This window comes from Eutrigla gurnardus (genome assembly GCF_963514095.1).
Source record: "Eutrigla gurnardus genome assembly, chromosome: 17".
Taxonomy (NCBI): domain Eukaryota; kingdom Metazoa; phylum Chordata; class Actinopteri; order Perciformes; family Triglidae; genus Eutrigla; species Eutrigla gurnardus.
This window is the reverse complement of record NC_139928.1, coordinates 3,875,322-3,893,313: the sequence shown is the minus strand read 5'-3', so window position 1 is coordinate 3,893,313 and position 17,992 is coordinate 3,875,322. Positions and strand designations below refer to the sequence as shown.

The window sequence follows — 17,992 nt, the reverse complement described above, 5'->3', positions numbered from 1 at the left end:
CACTCCCCATGTGAGTTCTTCTGACGTCAAATTAGAAGCCATTAACATTCATTGGGTGCCAAAAGAGGATTTATCTGGCACCTCGTTGCTCACTCCATCTTCCAATGAAGCCTAATACATCACACACATGATCGGGGATGGCAGCGTGAACATACTATATTAACACACCTGACCTGGACATGGACACACAGTTTGCTCCTAGTTCTGGTGCATCAGGGCCTTCTGTGAAAGGAAATAAAATCCTCCTCAAACACATTCAATCCTTCGATTCATGCGGAAATATTGATCAAGACTTCATCAAGATTACATTTCACAACATGCATGATACACATTTTTCCACCAACCCGACCAGACTGATTTTTGACGATGAATACGTACATTTAATTACAGATCACATGGAACTGAATGAGATGGATCAGCATATCATCCTTGTGTGTAAAATATCTAAAAAAGAACAAACAAACAGAGGAGTTAATCTGTATTTGCTTGACAATGTGGACACGTTTCATGTTTTTGGAACTGAAAGAGATTATTGGGGTTGAAATCTAAAACTGAAGATCCCCTCCATCCAAACAGGTGTTTTTTATGTATGTGCTCTAACATGTCTGATCTTTACGACACTGAAAAACTTGAAAGCCAATCACTGTTTAACACAGTTGAGAAACCTTGAAACTGACTTCAGTTCGGAGAGTTTGCATCAGCATGAGTTCTGACAGCAAACATGGACTGAATGTTTGGATGTTCTTGGATGGTGTCTGAACTAATTAGTACATTTCTCCATCTGTTGTGGTTTTGGTTTGCTTCATATTAAAGCTGATACAATTCTTTGGGGAAAAAACGATGTAACTCACTGTCAAATATGTGCTTTGTGCATATCGGCATAAAAGACAAGACCTCGGTCAGAGCCCTGAGGAACTCCTCCGATGGGGCTGATCCTCTACTTCTTATCCATAAACTCCCTTTATTGCAATCGTCAAAAACACAAAGGTGCATACATGAAATACGACGTTTAAACAGGCTGAATATGCCACCTCATCACTTTTGTCTGCTAACAAACACCAGTTAAGGATGAGCAACAGCCATCCACGCCTCCTCGGCCTGTTATATTAATTGTTGCATGTTATACAAAATGTATTTAAATTTCAAACAAATCCCTTCATCCCAATGAAAATCAAATGCAAATGAATAGAGAACAACATTATTTCCAACCACTTTTCCAGTGTCAGAGGTTAGTTTGTGTCTAATGTAAAAATGGATGAAAGCCAAATTGCTGCACCGTGGTGCATTATGGGTAATGATGCTGCCGCGATGAATGCAAAGGCAGAGTTGTCTGATTCGGAGATAAAGGGTCTGCATACAGCCGCACAAAGGAGATGAAAGTCAGTGAACACATCGTTGGGGAAGAAGGCCGGGGAGTGTTGGAGAATATCTTCAAACGACCGGGAGGATCATTATGAGCTTTACTGTCGCTGCGCTAAATATTGAAGCGTTTGGAGAAACTGATATTGAATTTGAAATATTAAAGCGGTTTAAAAATAAATCCTGATAATTGCTTTGGCTCAAAAACACGCTTCTAGAGTGTTTGTGTGCTGTGAAGAAAATTTTGTAATGAGAAAATTGAACACTTCTTGAGGCAGCAGAAGAGATTCCACAACGTGGTATTGGCCCACTTGGCTTTTTTTTTTTTTTTGTCATTGCCCAAACAAAAGCCGGTTGCTGTTCAACCTGTGAGGGGGAGAGGAGGGATCCACGGTGGCGGAGGATTGTGACGAAGCAGTCCATTATGGCGCTCCTGGCACTCCGTGAGGTAAGTGATAGATGTGTCTGCATGGAGAGGTGCAGCGAGGGATCGATGGACAACGCAGACTCACTGTGAATTATTCAGAGGCGGTTTTGGATGCCTTGAGCGGGTAAAGAGGGGGTTTTGCCGTGTGTTTGTATGTTTGTGTGTTTGTATGTGCTGGGCTTGGCCTGGACTGATTTTGCACTTGAATCAAAAAAATGTAAAGAGACTTGAGAGCGTGAGAGAGCACTGGGAATCGACTCAGGCTTTCTGTTTCAAGATCTGAGGCCGACTTGAGAGTTAAAGTCTCTGAAGGTTTAAAGGCTTCAGCGGGACCGCCTGTAAATGTCTCCACTGTGTATGTGTGTGTGTGTGTGTGTTGATCCACAGATGTGTGGATGTTTTTGTCTGCTAGGATGATGCAAAATAGCAAAAAGGTCAAAAAAGTGAACGCCATGTGCAGCCTCCAACACGGAGCGATCCGGCCACTCTCACATGAATAAGTGCTCTGGGTTTGTGTGCTAATGGGCAAAGCCACACACTCATGAAAGGAACATGAGCTCCAAGAGTGTGTGGCATGGAATGAAGATCCAGCCGATGGTCCAAGCTCTTCCTGGATCTAGCTCGTGGAACTGGCTCTGACACACCACCTTTCGTTCTTTGTCTTGTCTGTCCCTCAAAAAAAGAATGAACCAATCTTCAACTTCAGAGTCAGCTTTAGCCGGCATTGAAAACAGAAGAGCCGATGGTCAAGAGCGTATTTCAGCCATATCATTTCAAAGCTAATATAGATTCATCTGGCAACCACTGCCACAAATGTTTCAAAGGTAGTGATGTAGGAAAGTACACTTGCCGATTCACGTTGTTGCCATGAGCATGACGAATAAACAACACGGAAAATGCAAAATCATTTACTGCAAATATTTTCAGACTGGCAGCAATGCAAATTTGCAACCGTTGCAACACTTGAGGTTTGACCATATTTGCGTAAATAGCTGACCAACGAATGGGATCCTATTCACCATCTATTCTGTCCAAGGTAAATGTATGCTAAACTACTGTAAGATGTTATTGAGTTTCCTTTTCAGCGAAACGCTCTGAGTGAGTTTGAGTTCCCTCTGGTAAACACCAACCTCAAAAATGAAGTGAATTAAACTTCACTCTCTCTGATGGCCATCAGGGGGCGCCTCCTCAGACTGCAAAAAGAAGTCAGATTGCATGCAAGTCTATAAGAAAATGAGCCTACTTCTAACTTGATTTATTATCTCAGTAAAAATTGTAAACATGAGTTTATGGTCTCAATCTCTAGTTTCAAGTCTTCTTCAATCCAGCATGATGTTCATTTAGTACATTATGGTCCATTTAGAGTCCGACAGACCAGAAATCAGGGGATGCTTTAGGGGCAGGGCTACCTGGTGATTGACAGGTTGCGGCTGTTGCTACCGTCGCTACCAATGCAATAAGCTACTAAGATTTACTAAAATGACTTAAAACTCAGTTCTAAAGTTAACTTTGAATTATGAAGCTAACTTTGTTAACAGTTTTACACCAGAATACACATGGATCCAGATCAAGGGTGCTGCTCTTCTGCTTGTGTTCGTCAGATCCACCCGTCGCTCCTCCACAGTCCAAATATGGTCACTTCCGTTCACTGGTTTAAAAAATTCCAAGATCATTACCAACAGGTGACATCACAATAACATCCACTTCTCAGTCTGTGTGACCATCACAGACTGTATATAGTATATAATCTAACTGTCATATTGATTTTAACAAAGACATTTGGGCGTTATGGGTGGTGTCGATGAAGGTATTTACATTGATCTAATAGGGCTGAGAGGTACGTCAGCAGCCGGTATGTGATTTCTGTCCTCTGTCACCTCAGGAGGCAGTTGATTTGATCTTGTGATACATGAGAAATGTTATGCTCAGAGCTCAAATATCCACAGTGAACGACATCACTGACATCTAATTTCTAGTAATGAGACTCCCCCTGCTGCATTTGATTATTACAAATCTCTCCCTTACCCTTGGGACTAGTAGAGGTTATTATAAATCCCCCCCTCGCCGTATCCCTCATAACACAGGAGATACAGATGGTGAAGGCTAATGGATTGTGACCTGGCCAATAGGCCAATGTGGGCACCCCACTTCATATGGCAATTATCTTCTGGTTATTCTTGAGCACCATCTGCTGGAGGAGGGTAAATGATGATTTCCTGTCTGGGACTCTTGAATGAGTCACGATTTCATGTTGAGAGGAAAAACACACATCAGATCATATGATTGAAGTTGTTGTTTGATTACAGAATTTTTATTTGAGGGGGGGAAAAAAACCCTTCATTACATGCTCACCCCAGTTACTTACAGTGATGTGTGGGTCTTGGATATGCACTATGATGATGCCTTTATGAGTCATTACTGACAATTTAGTGACAATTAACAGTATACAGTACATGTGACAATGAACAGTATATACAGTGAGTGTGACAATGAACAGTATATTTACATATAGTATATACAGTGAGCACACGTGAGACAACACTTTTAAAAAAATGAAAATAGGCTAAATCATAGGATTTTTTTCAAATAAATAAACAAAAGTGCAACAACGGCTTCATCCACACACATGAAGAACATAAATTATCAAAGAAAAACTGATGGTCGAGGCACTATATTGCTTCATTTCTCCGAATGCTTCCAGGCTGATACGTCACTTTCCTCGTCCCTCTCTGTGAGCTGTGGCTTCAGCGTTATCGATCCCGCCAGTCCAGTGGACGCACCATAACTTCCCTGTCTAATGGCCAATAAGGGAAATGAGACCTCTCTTTTAAAGGAAAACACCACCGCATTTCCATACTGAACTATGTTCTGCTCTGATCTTAGACGAGGTGATACATACCTCCCTCTACTCTGTGCGTGCACTCAATGGCTCTTGCGCGCACTCCGCGCAGCGCTAATTTGCTAGCATGTAGCTTGTCCCAGTATATTCCTTAGGATCCAAAGGGGGGTGAAGTTAGAAGCGACCAAGCACTTCCACGTTGTCCCTATTTAAATACGGTTACGTGAGTAGTTACACGACCCAAGTTTGGTTACACAAAATGAAACATGCCAATTTTTCTAAGCGGATAACAAGGATAACTATATAGTATGGCGGAATAACAACTGGAAGCACTTCGACGTCGGCGCTGCGCGGAGTGCGCGCAAGAGCCATTGAGTGCACGCACAGAGGAGAGGGAGGTATGTATCACCTCGTCTAAGATCAGAGCAGAACATAGTTCAGTATGGAAATGCGGTGGTGTTTTCCTTTAATACTGACATGAAATCCATTCCACGACTTGAAAGCGACTCACACCTCTTCGCGTCGGGGTAGATAGGGGTGAGACTGAGGGGAGAGAGTGAGGGTAAGGGTGACCATATTTCTGTGTATTTGGTTTCAAATTTTTATTTATTTATTATTATTTATAAAAGATGGATCTTAATCCAATAATAGAGAAAGAAGAAGAATAAAAGCTTGGTTAAGTGCTACAGAGACTTCAAAGAGCCTACGAGTGTGATTTAACGGTGCACCTGCGTACGAGTGGGAGGACTACATCTAGCCAGCAGAATCAGTCTCCGAAGCAGGGCTGAGTGGACAGCAGTGGGAGATATCGCAATACCTTTTATATGCCCAGATTTTTAGCGATCTGTGTCAAAACTGACAACATGGGCACATAAAACCAAATCTCTCAGCACAGGTGCATTTACCAGGTTTTTCCTAATTAGTTTGAAATGAGACTGCTTTTTATGTCAAGCACAGAGAGCATTAATAGAAACCGGAGGAGAAAGCAAGTCATCACTCCCATTGACTTTGTGTGAAGGTGCCTCCTCTTAGCGAACTCCAGTAAAAATCCTGAGAAGCTGCTGCGTGTTGGGCGCAAGACTGACAGGATGAAGAAGCCAGATCACTGCAGAACCGAAAACCAACTGAGCCTTCAAGAAGACAAATGGAGGCATCAGCAGGACAAATGGGGAAAACTGTGGGATCCTGACTGTGGGATTAAGCTAATTTGACAGTATGCAACTTGTGTTAAAGTGGAATATTTATATATACATATCATATGATACACTATATTGCCAGAAGTATTCGCTCACCTGCCTTGACTCGCATATGAACTTAAGTGACGTCCCATTCTTAATCATAGGGTTTAATATGACGTCGGTCCACCCTTTGCAGCTATAACAGCTTCAACTCTTCTGGAAGGCTTTCCACAAGGTTTAGGAGTGTGTTTATGGGACTTTTTGACCATTCTTCCAGAAGTGTATTTGTGAGGTCACACACTGATGTTAGAGGGAAGGCCTGGCTCTCAGTCTCCACTCTAATTCATCCCAAAGGTGTTCTATCGGGTTGAGGTCAGGACTCTGTGCAGGCCAGTCAAGTTCATCCACACCAAACTCTCTCCTCCATGTCTTTATGGACCTTGCTTTGTGCACTGGTGCACAGTCATGTTGGAACAGGAAGAGGCCATCCCCAAACTGTTCCACAAAGTTGGGAGCATGGACTTGTCCAACATCTCTTGGTATGCTGAAGCATTCAGAGTTCCTTTCACTGGAACTAAGGGGCCAAGCCCAGGTCCTGAAAAACACCCCACACCATAATCCCCCTCCACCAAACTTTACACGTGGCACAATGCAGTCAGACAAGTACCGTTGTCCTGGCAACCGCCAAACCCAGACTCGTCCATCAGATTACCAGATGGAGAAGTATGATTGGTCCCTCCAAAGAACGTCTCCACTGCTCTAGAGTCCAGTGGCGGCGTGCTTTACACCACTGCATCCGACGCTTTGCATTGCACTTGCTGATGTATGGCTTGGATGCAGCTGATTGCCATGGAAATTAATTCCATGAAGCTCTCTACTCTGTTCTTGAGTTAATCTGAAGGCCACATGAAGTTTGGAGGTCTGTAGTGATTGACTGCAGAAAGTTGGTGACCTCTGTGACCTATGTGCCTCAGCATCCGCTGACCCCGCTCCATCATTTTACGTGGTCTACCACTTCTTGGCTGAGTTGCTGTCGTTCCCAATCACTTCCACTTTGTTATAATCCCACTGACAGTTGACTGGAATATTTAGGAGGGAGGACATTTCACCACTGGACTTGTTGCACAGGTGGCATCCTATCACAGTACCACGCTGGAACTCACTGAGCTCCTGAGAGCGACCCATTCTTTCGCACATGTTTGTAGAAACAGTCTGCATGCCTAGGTGCTTGCTTTTATACACCTGTGGCCATGGAAGTGATTAGAACACCTGATTTAAATTATTTGGATGGTGAGTGAATACTTCTGGCAATATAATGTGTATATCAGAACACTATGCAGTAGGCTATTATCTTTGCACATAGCTAACTTAGCTCCCATGTCATCATCACTCTCATCATCACTTTAGCTATCAGCTGCATCTGTGGTAGACATAATATTATTATTTTTTTACGATTTTTTTTTCGGCTAGAGCGCCGTTCAAGCCTTTTATTATTTTATTCAAACTGCTCCTGGGCCGGGAGTCGAACCCGGGACCACCGCGTCGAGGACGTTGAGCCTCTGTACATGGGGCGGCTGCCTTAACCAATGGACATAATCCTTTGACGTGTTAAAAAATTAAATATATCTTTAGCTAGCTACAGGCATTTTGATAGCGTTTCAGCCCTGGGTTGCATATTGTGGTGCTGATTGTATTCTCCTCTGGGGGGCGTGTTTTCAGAGTAGTATGCGTTGCCATGTGTCTCTATCCGTGACCACGTACAAGCACCAGTGTTGAATGTGTCAGTGTGGAACCACAGTAGTCATTAGAGACTTGTCTGACAGTAAAACAGTCAGTCAGTGTTCGGGCTCCAGGTGACTGATCAACAGTCAATCCGTGGCCCCCCCTGGCTCCTACTTGGTTATCCTAATGGCCAGCAGCGGTCCAGACTACTCCTGGGGCCCCGGGGCTTTCATGGCCATGCTGGCCCCAACCATGGCCGGATAACTCCGATTCCTCCTCATTCCATCGGGCCCAAAAGGGGAGCCGGATCTGCGCAGCCCACCCAGAGGCCCCAGGATGGGCGCGGGACTCATCGCTCTGCCCCCTGGAGCTCCAGCCACGCCCAGCCGCTTCACCTTGTCCAGCAGGTTGAGGTTGTGCACGGTCACGCTCACGTCCGTCTGGCTCTCACAATCCTTCCCTCTCTGCCTGCCCCTCATCCGCCCCGTCACCTCCTTCAGGATGGAGCGGGCCGGTTTGGAAGCCAGGAAGTTGTCGTAGGAAGGGCTCTTGAAGTCGAAGCCCGGAGGGGTCGGCACAGCTGAAGCTCCCGGTCCTGTTGGCGAGTTGGGAGGCATAGAGGGGCGCAGAGGGTCGGGGTTGGGCGCTCGGTTCGGGTTGATGGAGGTGCTGAACAAGACTCCTCCATTGCCCTGACCGTACTCCAGGTTCTGGCTCTGGTGGTACATCGCCGCTGAGATCCCTCTCTCCTGGAGGAGACGCACTAAGCCCAGGGAGGTGCTGGTGGTGCGTGTTGCATCTCTGCACAAACACGGAATATACAAAAATATATTCAAATACACTCTTTATTAATGTCTGTATTGTGATATACTGTATATCATTAATGAGAGCCACACTGAATGGCTTTATAAAAGTGGAATTTGCTAAAGCAAGTCTCCTACAGGAGCAAAGAGAAGACCTGTTTTTAGACACAGACGTAATTGTGTGGTGTGTTTGTAAGCGTGCCTGAGGTTGGTTGAGGATTCGGATGGCCTGAGGCCGAGCCTGCGGGGCGTGCACGGTGTAGCAGCGGGAGTTCCCAGCAGGGTGCTGGTCATCACGCAGGAGGACGACGCCGGGACCGGGTTCAGACTGGGGAGGAGGAGCACAGAGACAATTAAAAGCCTGGAAAAAAATAGTTAAGCAGCACTTTCATGATATCGTGGACACAGAGGATATACCTCCTACTGTCTAGCAGACAAATGACTGAATATTGCTGCTTGAACACAATCCCACCTCACTGTTGTTTACGATTTTATTTCTCATGCAGTATTTAGAGTGCACACTTAGCACTCTGTAGGGACGTCATCACATTAGGCTGTTTATGTCTAAGTGTTATAGAAAACTCATTTTAGTGGCTTTCTTAAAACAAGCACCAGTCAAAACAGATGAGAGTGGAATGTTGACTTCCATCTTTTTGAAACAGTGCCAGATTACTTGTGTTGCTCACCTCGGTGTGACCCGCGTCAGCTCATCCGTCGGGTGGAGGATCCGACAGGTGGTGAAGGTGTAGGTAGAGCTGGTGTGGGCCATGCATTTACCCGGGTAGTATGCAGCTGCAAGTCACGCAACGCACACAGCCATTCAAGAAAACTCATTTAAAACATCTGGAACAACACATATACACGAAGTGTGAATGCAGGGTCCTCACCCAGGACATCAGTGTTGCTGAGATGTGGCGATGGGGACGGAGAGGGAGGAGAAGGCGGAGCGAGGGTTGGCGGAGGCTGCCCGAGGTCGGCGTAACCAGTGGCGGACGTGGAGGGCACGGCTGGTGAGGCTGAAGCAGAGGAGGTGGGCAGATTCTGGAAGTATTGATCCCCTGGTTCATCCTCCTCAAAGCCCCCCCACGGATAGACCTGTAGACCAGTAGCACAGAGAGGAGTCCTGATCATCACAGACGCATGAATACACGCTAGTAGTGTAACGATTAATGCGATGCATCGATGAATCGATTGTCAGTCCTATAGATTCAACTAAATCGATCTGCTAAAATAAATAAATAGAATAAATTGTTTTGGCTTCACCAATAATCAATATAAATGCGTTTAATCTTATGAATCCCAATTCTTAATTATGATTAATGTTTTAATACGTTTAAGACACTCTCTCCACTGCCAGCATGTAGCCTATTGAAACATGTTCAAACTAACTGAGCATTACATTTTTGTATTCAGCATAAAATATTATGCAGGACTACTTTTTTATAGAATAAATATGTTTAATAAGTAATTCTGTGGTTTGTTTATTTGTTCACCTTTCAGAAGAATACAGATAGTCTCACTCACATTATTGCATGTTTATTTCATGGATATAGAATTTTGGTTAAAAGTTACTGAATTGAATCGTGGTTTACAGAATCCAATCGAATCGTTACAAAAAAAAAAAAAAAACGTCCTTGAACCTAATTGTTAATCAAATTGAATCGCTGTGAAGCTAAAGATTCACACCCCTAATACACGCTGAGCATAATGTTAGTAACAGTAACAGTTATTAGGAGCAGGGATATGGGATTTGATCACAGCTTGAGATAAAACACACCCACGATATTCCATTATCGGGTAACATGGCAGACAAATGAAAAATAGAGCCTGATTTCAAAAATATAAGATAACATGTATTTATCTTTTATTAAACTTGAATGATTTTTGATCATCTTATTGAAGATTTGACACAATACACGTTTGTAAAAAAAATTTAAAAGGATTCCAGTAGGTTTTGCTACCATTTCATCTACACACACTCTCTCTCTCTCTCTCTCTCTCTCTCTCTCTCTCTCTCTCTCTCTCTCTCTCTCTCTCTCTCTCTCTCTCTCTCTCTCTCTCTCTCTCTCTCTCTCTCTCACACACACACACACACACACACACACTCTGACCTGCTCCAGCTCCAGCTCCAGCGGTCTGTAGCCCTTGGGCACGACTCCCGGCCTGGCGTCCAGGATAACGCCGAGGTGAGGCTGGGCTAACTGCTGCCAGTGATGCAGCGTGGCTGAGCCTGGTGGAGACAGAGGAACACAACTGCAATGTACTCAATATCTTCAAACACACACACGTCAACACTTGAGGGATTATTTCTGACTCAGATATGTAACTGATTAATTTATCATCTGTGTCCGATGGTTTCAGTTAAATGTCCCAATAGGATATATTATTAATCTGTGAACTAATCATCGTTATCCATCGACTATAAATGTGGAGTTATTGGGTTTGTGATTTTGGTGCAGGGACAACTGACAGAAGTATTTATGTACATAGACGTCACATACATATCACATACAGGACTGGCACATGGGCTGATACAAGTCCGTATGTGTTGTTACAATTACAACACATGTAATTTATGATGTTGTAAATTCCCCATTAACAGTATGCACTGAAGTAAATTAGAACGAATGGAAAAGCAAACGAGGGGAAATGCAACCTAACAGGCCTCAGTGACAAAGATGACAAACAAAGACAGCAACGATGAAAATGAAATAGAGGAGCGATCAGAATGAGAAAAAAAGGTTTTTATTAGACACATGGATTTGAGATGACAGAGATAAGCAGGCGGTGACAGAATGAGTGAACAAAAATTATGAGGAAAAAACTGGAAGTCAAAAACAAACAATAATAAATATTAAAGAAACACACAAAGAAAGAATAATACATATATAGGAAATGGTGGAAATGAATACAAATAAAGAGATGGATGTAAATGGAAGCATGGCAGGGTTTCTTTGGGCCGTTTTATATTTATTATTCTAGTCACATTATGCCACGTTTATATATATATATATATATATATATATATATATATATATAAACGGTCTGGTTCGGATATATATATAAACCTCTGTTCTGATACAGCCACACGTTATATCAAATTGATGTCACATTAAATACTTTGATAAAAGGCGAGGAAAGGGGGAACTGGGTAATGATAAAGGCCTTGTAAAATGTGCATTTAAATGAAGTATGAATTATTACCAGCAGAGGGCATCACAGGCCAACAGCCCCCCCCCCCCCTTTTAAGTTTAAATCGACACTGAATCACGAGGCTAGCAATAAAACGCTGCTTCTGCTTCTGTTTCATAATTTCATTGTGGCCAATCAGTGATGTCATGTCTCAATCTGTTACTGGTGTGTTTTTCTTATAAGATCAGTGTATGACCAGGAGTGTGTTTCTACAGCCATCCTCTCGGCTGTGTGTCTTTGTAGCGGCTGTGTGGAGACGCCAGGCCTCCTGACTTGTGGCGGTGCATCAGAGACCAGAACGAGTTGAAGAGCATCAGTGACAGAGGCCTCTCCCTTGCTCCCTTCAGCTTCCTGCTCCCGGCCCACCTCCTTCCTCTCTCCCTCTCTATCCCAGCGCCGGTCTTCCTCGCCCGTCCCCTCTCCCTCTCTACCTCCGTCCCCCAGCCCCGCTTGCTCCCTTTCTTTGACCCGGCCCCTCCGTGTCGATCGCCTTTCGTCCTTTCTCCCTCACCTTCAAGCGGTTTGACGATCTGGAGTTTGTCAGGCAGGTACTGCCCTCGCGAGGCCCAAAGGTGCAGGTTCCCAAGGGACATGATGCTTTCCGAGGGAGTCAACTGACTCTCCTGGCCCAGGGAGTCATGGAAACCTCCGTGTCCTCCCCGCCTCCGCTCCCTCTCCTCTTCAAAGAAGCGCCTCTCGCTCAGGTTGTTCTGTCGACGCAGAGACAGGCGGCGCAGGGCGAGACGCAGATCCTCAGCCCCACTGGCCTTCTTCTCCCGGCCCTCCGTGCTGCTGCCAGAGAAGGGATGAGGACACGTCACATAAACTCCATTACCCTTCCTTCTGAAACTCATGCCGACGTCTAAAAAACGTCCACTTCCTCTCTGATCACTTCATTGCACAAGCCCACGCCTCCTCACCTATCCCGATTGGCTGCCGTCTCCATGAGGATGCTCTGTGTTCGGTTGTCGAGGGCGACGCCGTCTCCGCCGATGTCACCTCCGTACACACTGGAGTGAGGCGTGGAGAGGCCGCTGGACTGGGGCGACGTCCGGGCTGACAGGGACTGGTTGGAGCCCGGGATGTTGGTGCTGGTTGGAGTCAGAGAGCGCTGACGGACGGTCTGGTTGACGTTCTTGACCGTCTCAAACACACGCTTCCGATGGACCCTGCACACGACCATACACGAGAGAGATTAGCCAACAGCGTACACGCTCTCATTTCCATAACATGTACCCTTTTAGTTCTGACTCTCACTTCTGTTCCTCGCACTCGGGGTCATCCAGGCTCAACTCCTTCCTCATTGTTCCCTCAATCTCAGCCGCCAGAGAATCCTGCAACGCAAACACTCCTCGTGAAACAGAGGAAGACCACACACACACACACACACACACACACACACGCGCACATACACACACTCGTACACTCCCTCACCATCGGGTACAGCCCCAGAGGATGGAAGCGTCGAGGGGTTCCTGCGGGGAAGTTTCTGTTCCTCAGGTTCTTCAGCTCCTCCTGGGCTTCATGCAGCATCTCTATACACTCCAAGTACTTCTCCTCCAACTCCTGGAGCTGTAGACATTAGAATGATCTTTTGGGATTAGAGGGCCTGGTGTCTGGCGGACGAGGACATGTGACCAAGGACCAAGGGGATGTGGAGGTTACCTCCACTGTGAGCTGCTTTTGGGCATCTTTAGCCGCCACCAGGTGTTGAGAAAGCTCCTCATTCTCCACCGCATACTGGAAACACACGTGAAGGGTATCACAACAGTCACCTTCTTATGTGCAAATGGGTCTGCGTGTCTGCTCATGTGCACTCACGGATTTGGCTTTCTTTTGGAGGTCTACTATCTGAGAGAGGAGGTGGGTGATCTCCTCTTGCTGGCGGGAAGCGTCGTCAGTCTTACGAGCCAATTCCTCCGCAATGGTGGAGATCTGGAGACTGGACAGGCCTGACAGGAAGAGACAACGGACATGAGAGGAGGTGGAGCAGAAATCCACTTCAATCTAAGTCCACATTAGAGCCCTTCAAATGTAGTGATGCATTAGCCAAGACAAAAAAATGTAGTTTCACTCGTGTTGAAACCGTGGAAACGTCTAACTACCGCAGTACAGTTCTGAACTATCAGGAGAGAAGACGGTTTAAAACTATTGCTCCTACGGCGTATTAGGGCCACTGTAGGAAAAAAAAAACTGAGCAGAGACAGGGGGCAATATTCCAAGAAAAGATTTGCTACTTTATTGCGATGCTAACAACTGGCATCTATGCTAGCTAACTTCCCATGAATGTCGCATTTATTTTCCTCATTAATCCATCACAACGTGTGACGACGCCTCGTTAAGGTCTGATGGACTGATGGCCGTCTCTCACAGCTGTAATTCCTCTATTTTTAAAAACCATGTGGCCATTTCCAATTCTGCTTATTGAAACGTTTGATTGTTTCATCGTTAATCCTGAATTAGAATGTGATGTGTTATAACTCTTATTTGTTATTAAATACAATTCGATGACAACTGTACGGAAACGGACAGAAGTCAGGGAAGCCGAACCATCCCAGATGGATCGCTGTCACTTACGGAGCTCTTTCACGCATTCATTGACAAGCTGCTGCTCCTTTTCTTCATAGGTTTCAGTCTCTGATTTCAAGTGGTTGGCCTGTGTACAAATACACGTTAAGCATATGTATACATTTACAGTTTCTTACAGTGTGTGTGTGTGTGTGTGTGTGTGTGTGTGTGGAGATACCTCTGATCGGAGTGAGAGGTTCTCCTCTTCCAGCTCTTTGAGTTTCTTCTGGAGAGTGCCGCCTCCTGAAGCTGTTTCCACTTTACTCTTCTTTCCCCTGTAGAGAGATAAATATGAGACCTTGTACGTCTCTAAGAAATGTTGACGTATCTCATGAGCTACGTATTTCGTGGTTTGAGTTACAAAGTCGAGGACGCTCACGTTGGGGAGCTGCCAGACTCGTCCTCGCTCTCCTCGGCCGCGTTGGTGTAAAACTGCAGCAGCTCGTCCTTCAGGTTCAGCTCGTGGTGCAGCTGGGCCACCTGGAAGAGGACCGGCCATATTGTGATTCGCGTGAAAGCTCCAGAAAAGAAAAGCTACTAAATGGAGCGTGTGGCAGCAGCAGACCTCCTCTGTGATTTGTGCCACTCGCTCCTCCAGATAGTCGTTCTGCTCCGTCAGAGTTCGGTTCTTCTTCAGGAGCGACTGGCCGATTCTCGCCGCCAACTCCAGATCTCTCTCTTTCTGTTGTTGGAGGAGACGGACGGAGTGAAGCCAAACACACATCAATGAGGAAATGCATTGAACAAATCAATGACTGGATGTGCCAGAATGAATTAGATTTGGGGGGAACGATTACTGGTGATAATGCCTCTGAATTTTAGATTTTATACAAGGTGAGGATAAAAAACATGTTTTCCTTCATGAATGTGAAGAAGCAGCAGTCATATCTGGAACGTCTTTTAAATCAAGGCTGAAGCCTATTCTGCTGCGTTTTATTGAATAAAATATTAATTTCTGACACAACATTGTGGCTTTTAGCTTCTTTTGATTTATATTCTATTTGCTCTTTATGACGTCTTATAAAATGTCCTTTTATGATGTCTTTCTTTTGCACTGTGCAGATGCTGTTAGGACTTATGTTTAACAGTTTGAATTGTCTTGTCTTGTCTTGAAATGAGAAATTGAAATCTATAAATACACTCGCCCTGTCTTACCAGCACAAAAAAACTGATTATTAAACAACATTTGTTCTTGTTGCTCTTATTTATTTGTGGACATTTTTTAATCTTAGTCCTGTGGGTTTGCAACTTTAGCCACTGTTGATCAATTCAGGCAGTTTTCCATAATTTGCTGTTTATTTGATCACAGTTTTACACAACTGTTCATACAATAAAGAATATTTCTTTTTATTTTGGGCAAATCCACAGTGCACCCTCTTCTCTGTTGCAGTTTGTGATCCGAGCCATTTAAGTGGTAAATGGTCCTGATTTATATAGCGCTTAGCTCGTAAGGAGCAATTAGGGTGGGGTGTCTTGCTCAGGGACACCAGACACTCAGCTAGGAGGAGCCGGGGATCGAACCAGCAATCTTGCAGTTACCAGCCAACCCGCTCTACCTCCTGAGCTAATGCCCCAATTAGAAATCCGAGCGCAGCTTTGAATTCCACGGATGAAAACAGTCTCACCTCCTCCAGCAGACGTGTGACAGCATCGATGTCACTGTAGGTCTTCGTCATCTGGCCCACTCTGTCTGCACATAGCACTGTGAGAGTAGAAAACACACAAACCGACTGAGGGGAAGTTGGCGAGGATGTGCAGAGCTAAAAAAAAACACTGATTCAGGTTAACACGATGAAAGCAGTAAAAGCTCTCATCACTCCTGGTGCGATGCACAACGGCACACACAGCCGACGTTATGTAAGGCTGAAAGGTTAAAAAGTCGTGGTGGACGGGTCACGTTTTGGATGCGATTCTTCCATCGCCATTGATGTCATGTAATGACTTGTTTCCATGGCGCGCAGCAGTCAGCTCTGTTGTCCCGAGGAAGCTGTGGAAGCTCTTATTGACTTCTGAGCTCTAATCCATAACATGTGACAAATTATTGAATATGGGATGTTGAATACCTGTAAATCCTATTAGTATTACAACTAGAAGCAAAGTCAATGAGAAGAACACCCGCAGAGACAAGCTCCAGCATCGGTGAACCAACTGTGATTCAAAAAAAGAGAAGGTAGAGATGGAGACACGACGGAAAGAGCATTCGGTGGTTGTAATCTGCTGTTCATTGAACAGACTGTCAGGGAAATGTTCAGCTGTAAAAGTCACTTTGCACCTCAGCCTACTGAGCACAGAAATCCAAGCAAAAATAATGATATAATATATATATGTTCTGTATTTTTAGAAATACCTTTCTTGTAGTCCTTACAGCCCCAGTCGTCCCTCGCTAATCTGTCCGTTCCCCTCTCGCCTGCCATCTCTCCCCTGACCTCCACGCTGACTGACAAGCAGAAACGATGGGCTGGTCGGACACTCCGACACCGATCCGTTCGCCTTCCCTCTCCTACTGCTACTGCTCAGCAAGCGTTTAACAGGCCCAGAGCACCAAATTACCCTCCACCCACTTGGACGCTGCTGTCAGCGATTGCGAGGGAGGCGGAGGGATGAGAGAGAGTCAGAAGTAGACGTTATTCTGTAATCGAGAGGAAGAAGGATGGAAGGAAGAGCCGATCCATGGTGGTGGACTCCCCACGTCTCCTCTTTTCACCTTCCCATCATCCCCTCGCTTCCTCTCTCTTCTGCCTCCAGCGGCTGTTACTATGGAAACCCAAATCCCTGACACACGCACAGACATGCTAACTCTTTACCATTGATCCTGCTGAACCCCCCCCCCCCCAACGTGAAACCCAATGTAAAGACTCACAGAAGTATTTCAGTGTCTCTTCGATCTGCTCGGCGGTCAGCTCGAGCCTGGCGTCCGGGGCGACGAGGGGAGTGTGCAGCCAGTCATCGTGGTCGTAGCCGTAGACGGTGTCGGCCCGCAACCGGTACACCGGCAGCTGCTCCTCCAGAAGGCTGATGATCTCGAACTCGGGCAGGTCAGTGCTGTTGCACACATCTGAACGTGACACAAATAGGGACAGGAAAGTCAATGCACTGCTGCCGGCCTGGTCGGGTCACATGGTGAACACTGTGTTAGCAAGCTCAGCCCAGTACGACCTCAGTGTGCTGCGTTCACCACCACAATCAAGGCATGGGAAACAACCAATCTGACGATTTTAGATAAACGTCATCAACTTACTTTACTTGATTTAACCTGGTTAAGAGTTGTGTTCATGCAGACACACTCTTCATCTGCTGTAAGAAGATGCAAAATGTCTAAGCTTGAGTTACACCTGAACAAATCCAGTGTATCCTCCTAAATACAAACTGAAATCTCTGTTTTCTTATTCCTAACAAACACACACACACCTGTGATGGTCTCGGCGTCCCTGCAGTCCGGCCCCGCCAGGTGCTGGCTGGACTCGCCCTCGCTCACATACTGCTCCTCGTGGGTGTGGTTGTCGGGGTCCGGGTCTGGGTCCGGGTCCAGGTCTGGGGCCGGGGGCAGGGAGGGGGCCGGGGAGGCCAGCTTGGGCTCACCTCTCACTGGCAGAGAGAAACGGGGGCCATGGGCCTCTGGAGCTCCACTGGGTTAGTAGATCCACCTGACGGGTGCTGCAGCCTGGGGAGGAGACATAGGGGGGGGGGGGGGGGCTTTACAGAACCATCCAGTACATTCTTGTGTTGCTGTAACCCAAAGGCCACACTGATCAATGTGCCTCTCTCTTTAACTCCTAGTGCTGAGTCGGCACTGTGCTGCCTGCCAACGAGCTGTAACACAGCGATCCACTGCAGACGCCGCTCACACGGGGGTAAGAGAATCTCTTCATAACAGCACGGTGTCACGAAAGTGTTCTACTTACGT

General features: G+C 45.8%; 1 protein-coding gene across 2 annotated transcripts; it reads right to left on the bottom strand.

The window, feature by feature from the left end:
• Positions 1–7,392: 7,392 nt before the first annotated feature.
• Positions 7,393–17,709, bottom strand: trak1b (trafficking protein, kinesin binding 1b). 2 transcript variants are annotated; one of them, XM_084032510.1, is made up of 18 exons: positions 17,497–17,709; positions 16,949–17,143; positions 15,714–15,790; positions 14,654–14,770; positions 14,468–14,568; positions 14,267–14,363; positions 14,098–14,176; positions 13,342–13,472; positions 13,186–13,260; positions 12,955–13,092; positions 12,778–12,854; positions 12,441–12,689; positions 12,032–12,312; positions 10,440–10,558; positions 9,216–9,423; positions 9,015–9,120; positions 8,531–8,656; positions 7,393–8,326 (listed from the first exon to the last, which is right to left on the bottom strand). In XM_084032510.1, exons 3-18 carry the CDS (start codon positions 15,762–15,764, stop codon positions 7,732–7,734), a joined length of 2,550 nt encoding a protein of 849 aa, XP_083888636.1. In that variant the 5' UTR covers positions 15,765–15,790; positions 16,949–17,143; positions 17,497–17,709; the 3' UTR covers positions 7,393–7,731. The 2 variants fall into 2 exon arrangements, with proteins under 2 accessions (XP_083888636.1, XP_083888637.1); XM_084032511.1 differs by having other exon boundaries at positions 12,032–12,309.
• Between the last annotated feature and the right edge of the window lie 283 nt (positions 17,710–17,992).